General features: G+C 44.6%; 1 protein-coding gene across 1 annotated transcript; it reads left to right on the top strand.

Annotated features, from left to right (window-relative positions):
* Nucleotides 1-218: 218 nt before the first annotated feature.
* rhbdl2 (rhomboid, veinlet-like 2 (Drosophila)) lies at nt 219-5,276 on the top strand. The gene is made up of 7 exons (XM_062988039.1): nt 219-437; nt 1,542-1,690; nt 2,132-2,244; nt 3,307-3,407; nt 4,099-4,159; nt 4,354-4,415; nt 5,094-5,276. Exons 1-7 carry the CDS (start codon nt 219-221, stop codon nt 5,274-5,276), a joined length of 888 nt encoding a protein of 295 aa, XP_062844109.1.
* Nucleotides 5,277-5,566: the final 290 nt, after the last annotated feature.

Below are 5,566 nucleotides of genomic sequence, written 5' to 3'. Positions count from 1 at the left end.
CTTAAAATGAAACAAAATAGGACATTGAATCAAGGGTGCACAAACTTTTGCATAGTAAATACTTCTGTTCAGCCTGTAGGTGTCCACATGTTACTGCTAAATCAATAAACCCTCCCTAGAAAGACAGTCATGTCTGGACGCCCGACTGGCCGACAGCACGGCTGGGGATTTGAACCCTGAACTCATTATGTTTTTGTCTCATGGATAGAAAGGTGCCGATGGGGGACGCAGACATCGAGGCGAGCGAAGCCTTTCAGGTGGAGCGAGATGGACCGGATGAGGAAGAGCAAGAGGAAGATCAGGAGCTCGGATGCTGCGGGAGGTTCCACACCTCCATCTCCAAGTGGATGCTCCCCGAGGACCTGAGAGAGACGTACCTGGAACGAGCCAACTGCTGCCCACCTCCCATCTTCATCATCCTCATCAGCATCGCCGAGGTACGGCGAGAGAACGTCCTACAGTCAGAGGAGTTATGAGTTCTGGTTCTTTAAGAGTAAAAGCTGTGAGGGGTCCGTGGGGGGGGTGGAGGACTGGTTTAACTCGTTTATGAAGCGTTTATTTTCAGCGCTCTGCGGGCCGCGGTCGGGTTCGAGAGGAGAACGTGAATCTGAATATTCAAATTAAAGACCAACAGAAAAGTACAAGAAGTTTTGAGTTCCTCACCGAACTCACGTCCACACAGTTACTGTTTACACGAGCAGCACTGCTGTTTGTTTACATGTGGCTCATGTGGAGAGACAAAACAGAACCTACACGTATCTGTGCCCTTCCTGACGTCTGTTCATGCATATGCACTGTAGTTTGTAGGAGGTTCTGCCCAGTAGCGTGGACAGAATCCTCGTCCAGAATCTGTTTTGATTAAATGGCCTAAAATTCCAACAGACACACTCCAAAATTCTGTGCAAAGCCATTTTAGGAGCTCGTGGTTTTAAAGTTATACAACAAGCCTATGATCGGGTGTCCAGGTACTTCTGGTGATGACTTTTTTATTTTAGATCTTTAAACTACATTTATTAGAAGAAAAATGAGGAACCAGAGGAAGCACACATAAATATTATCCAACACCAACATGCTCTGTGTGGAAGAAAGAACTGGTTCTGCCACCTGTAACAGCACCAAGTCCAACCAAACTGGAGATGGTTCTCATTCAGACCACCAGTTTCGCTCCAGTATGGCTTCCATTCAGTCCCACTGAAGTTTTCCAGTATGAGCCGTCGCCTGTTTATGGTCCTGCTGTGGCGTCTCAGCTGGGGTTCAGTTCCAAACTTCATTTGCATGTCGTGTTGTGAAACCCGACTGTGTTTGGGCTTCACTGGTGGCCAGATATTCTGCCCTGGGGTTAAATGGGAGTTCTGGTTCTGCTGGAAGCACCATGATTTAAAGCTCACTCAGGTCATCTTCATCTTCTATTTAATTTAGTTTGAAGGTCTGAACCGATCAGGTGTGTCATGCAAATGTAAATAAAATCAGGAGGGTGTAAATATATTTTGCAGCACTAACAGTGGAGCGTTAATCCTGCTCCTCGGTGTTCTGTGTTTTAGTTGGCGGTGTTTGTTTACTACGCCGCGTGGAAGCCGCAGAAACAGTGGATCACTCTGGACGAGGGAATCTGGAGGAGTCCGCTCACCTACAAACCCGAGTTCCGTCAGGAGGCGTGGCGGTTCTTCTCCTACATGTTCGTACACGCCGGGTACGACCTTCACATTTTATTCTGCATTTTCTCCTGGTTTAGTCGTAGCCAGTTCCTCTGCTGGAGGCCCTGATGGTGTATGAGGAGGGTATATTCTCCTGACACGCCCTCCCTCTGGCACCTTCTTATCCCCCTGTACTTCGGTGGATCGGTGTGTGAGGTCGGTCTTGCGCACGGAGAGTCACGTGCTGATCCCTACGGTCATCCACTTCACTTACACATCGTCCAAGACCACGCCCACTTTTTAGTCCAGTCTTTTCCCACCCAGCAGACTAGTGGCCGATTTTGTCTGCTGCAGGCACTAGGGGCGCCCAGCCGACCGGTCGCAGAGCCGAGATTTAAGTTCATAGATTTTATTTGTTGTTGTTTTGAATTTTGACTCTGTGGTTGTTGTTCTGAGTGAATGTTTTTTTTGGGACCCCCCCGTCTCCCCTCCTGCAGGGTGCAGCACATCCTGGGGAACCTGGTGCTGCAGCTGCTGCTCGGGATCCCGCTGGAACTGGTCCATAAAGGCTTCGAGGTGGGGATGGTGTACCTGGGCGGAGTTCTGGCAGGTAAGACATGATCCTGAGTTCAGTGATGGGGATGAAGTGTCCTCTGGTTCTCCTCAGACCTTCTGAATGATTTGAATATTCAAAGTTTCTCCTGAGAGGAGTGTGAAGCAGCTTTCAGTGATCAACCAGAGTCAGAGCAGCGGGAGCGGAAAATAAAAGCAGAATTTAATATAAAACGTTTTGATGTCGTTTGGGTGTAAGCGGACTGGAGTTCAGACGGTGCGAGTCTGGAGCTTCAGACGAAGAAATTTAAGCTGATTTGCATCTGATAGCTCAATTTCCTGCCGGCGCTTTTACTTTAATCAAACCTTTGCAAATGAGACGCAGCCCACGGTGGTTTGAGCTGCGACCGGTTTTTATCATCTTCTCCTCCAGTGCACAAATGTTCTGGTGTGAATAAGTATTCACCCCCCTAATCATAACGGGTATCACACAATGATCCTTCATTCGCCCGACCGGCTGATAGCACTGCCGAGATTCGAACCCTGGATCCCCAGATCTCAGCAGTAGTGTTCTTTAGCCCCGCCCCGCCCGAGCCACACCCATGCCCAGAATTTTCTAATAAAGAGTGTAATTCATCGTTCCTTCCAGAACGACAAGACGTCCCAAAGCTCGTCACACTACCGCCACCACGTTTCACTGCTCCTGTAACGTTCTAACTACACAATCCTGGATGTTATTCCTATTGTAAACAATTTAGGGATGTTCCGGGTGCTTTAATAAACGAGCACTGACGCATCCCTGATTAACATTTTGTTTGCTCTCTTTTGTACTGTGGAGTCCTAAACTGAGACTGGAGGCTCCACAGGTTTGTTCATGCTCTTGTAGGAGCTCGTGTGTGGGGACCTGGATAAGTTGCCGCTCCGGTCGTTCATGGGTAGATTCACCACTGTTCTAAATTCCTCTCATTGGAGATGTTAACTCTCACTGTGGTTCGGTGGAGTCCTAGAGACGGATATATTTACACTTTTCTTGATTTTTCTGATCTGTATTTTGGTAGACTGTGGTGTAGTGTTCCTGTAGAGACTTTAAGTGTTTAAGTGAGTGTGTGTTGTGTTGTAGGATCGTTAGCCAGTTCCATCTTTGACCCGTACAGCGCTCTGGTGGGGGCGTCAGGAGGAGTTTACGCTCTGATCGGAGGATATTTCATGAACGCCGTGGTGGTGAGGAGTTTATTTATCACTTGTGTGTTTGATTTAGTTTTGATCCTCTGGTTTGAACATTTTATTGATGTTGATCAGGGTTTGATCAGTGACTGAATGATTGACTGTAAAACATTCATTCATCGTTCTGACCAGCTTCATTCTGTAAGGTGGGAGGTGACTCATGTGGATATGAGAAGAACATACCAAACTCCTCAAACACAAACCTTCATGTACTGACCCTTATCAGACCCCTCAGTCAATAAGTAAGAGAGTGAATGAAAGGGGCAGCAGTGGCTCAGTGGTTAAAGTACTGGACTAGTGATCAGAAGGTTGCTGGTTTAGGCCCAACCACCCCCATGTTGCCACAGTTGGGCCCCTGAGCAAGGCCCTTAACTCTCAATTGCTCAAATTGTCAGTCATGTTGGATAAAAGCGTCACTACATGCCATAAATGTAAATGAATGTAAATGAATGATGGCAGAGGGAACAGTGGGTGTTTATCTGATCTGGTTTCTGTTTCAGTTTGTGGATGAAAATGATTCATTTGATTCATTCTTGCTTGTGAATCATTTGATTCGTTTAAAGGAGATTCGTTTATCACCATAGTATTAATAAAGGTGTAATAATAATAATAATAATAATAATAGTAATAATGTTATTTATTGTTGGTGTATGAATAACCCTCGTGTTGTTTCTCTGTTCCGGTACAGAACTTTAGGGAGATGATTCCTCTGCTGGGAATTTTCCGCATCACCGTCATCGTCCTGATCGGTCAGTAATCACACCACCATCACACTCTGATGATCATGTTATTTACTCTGATTACTGTACTTACACTGTACTGGAGCTGCTGTAACACTCGAATTTCTCCCATGGGGATCAATAAAGGAATCTTATATTATATTATATTATATAGATCATTTGTGTCTGTAATGATTAAATGTTACTATTTTTGGATGTTTTAGTTGGAACAGACGTGGGTTTCGCTCTGTACAGGAGATTCCTGACTGATGCTGCTGGATTAAAGGTAAAATTATTCAGATCTTTTCTGTCTTCTAATTTACTACATTTATTCTTATTTATTTAATCTCACACAGTCCTGATGAAAACGAAAACTCTGAGATGATGTTAATCTATTATAAATGTTTGTGACTGAAATCAAAATAAATTCTATTGAAAACACTTCTGTTAAAATATAAATCTCATTAATAATTTATTCAGCTGTCAGTGTGTATGCAGTGTATAAGATTTGTAGTGTGTGTGTGTGATTTGTATGGTGTGTGTGTATAATTTGTGTGTGTATGGTGTGTGTGTATATATGGTCTGTGTGTGTGTGTGTGTGTGTGTGTGTGTGTGTGTGTGTGTATATGGTGTGTGTGTGTGTATGGTGTGTGTGGTGTGTGTATAATTTGTGTGTGTATGGTGTGTGTGTTGTGTGTGTATATGGTGTGTGTGGTGTGTAATTTGTGTGTGTATGGTGTGTGTGTGTGGTGTGTGTATAATTTGTGTGTGTGGTGTGTGTGTATATGGTGTGTGTGTGTGGTGTGTGTATATGGTCTGTGTATAATTTGTGTGTGTATGGTGTGTGTGTATAATGTGTGTGTGTGTGTATAATGTGTGTGTGTATGGTGTGTGTGTATAATGTGTGTGTGTGTGTATAATGTGTGTGTATAATGTATGTGTGTGTGTGTGTGTGTGTGTGCAGGTGTCGTTCGTGGCTCATATCGGAGGAGGAATCGCTGGAATGACGATCGGTTACGTTTTCTTCACTAATTATAATCAGAAGCTGCTGAAGGATCCGAGGTTCTGGTTCTGTATCGTGGGTTACATCGTCTTCCTCATCTTCGCCGTGCTCTTCAACATCTTCCTCTCTCCGGCTCCACATTAACCACCGCCGACACCCCTACCGGCATGCTCAGGGATAAGATCATCATCCTTACTGTTAAAGACCGGATTTATTTCAGAATCACTGCTGTGTGAATTTAAACTGAACCAGTCGCCTCAGGAGCGGATCTGAATCCTAAATCTGATCTGTCGTGTGGAATTTATACGGTTCCTCTACAGTCAGGGCACAGCTCCCCATACTCCTGGTTTTAATAACCAGATCAGTGTGGAATAAACAGGAATCATAAGTTTCAAACATATCAAAACATTATTTAACTTTTGTTTAACTTTAAC

Source organism: Trichomycterus rosablanca, chromosome 25 (assembly GCF_030014385.1).
Source record: "Trichomycterus rosablanca isolate fTriRos1 chromosome 25, fTriRos1.hap1, whole genome shotgun sequence".
NCBI lineage: Eukaryota > Metazoa > Chordata > Actinopteri > Siluriformes > Trichomycteridae > Trichomycterus > Trichomycterus rosablanca.
The sequence above is the reverse complement of the archived record's forward strand: the minus strand, read 5'-3'. Positions and strand labels throughout refer to the sequence as shown.

What these genes read in the sequence shown, in the direction of transcription:
- rhbdl2 (XM_062988039.1), top strand. Translation starts at nt 219, where the DNA reads ATGGGGGACGCAGACATCGAGGCGAGCGAAGCCTTTCAGGTGGAGCGA. An exon ending in TACATGTTCGTACACGCCGG is followed by an intron (nt 1,691 to 2,131) that starts GTACGACCTTCA and finishes CCCCTCCTGCAG; the next exon opens with GGTGCAGCACATCCTGGGGA. An exon ending in CACCGTCATCGTCCTGATCG is followed by an intron (nt 4,160 to 4,353) that starts GTCAGTAATCAC and finishes TGGATGTTTTAG; the next exon opens with TTGGAACAGACGTGGGTTTC.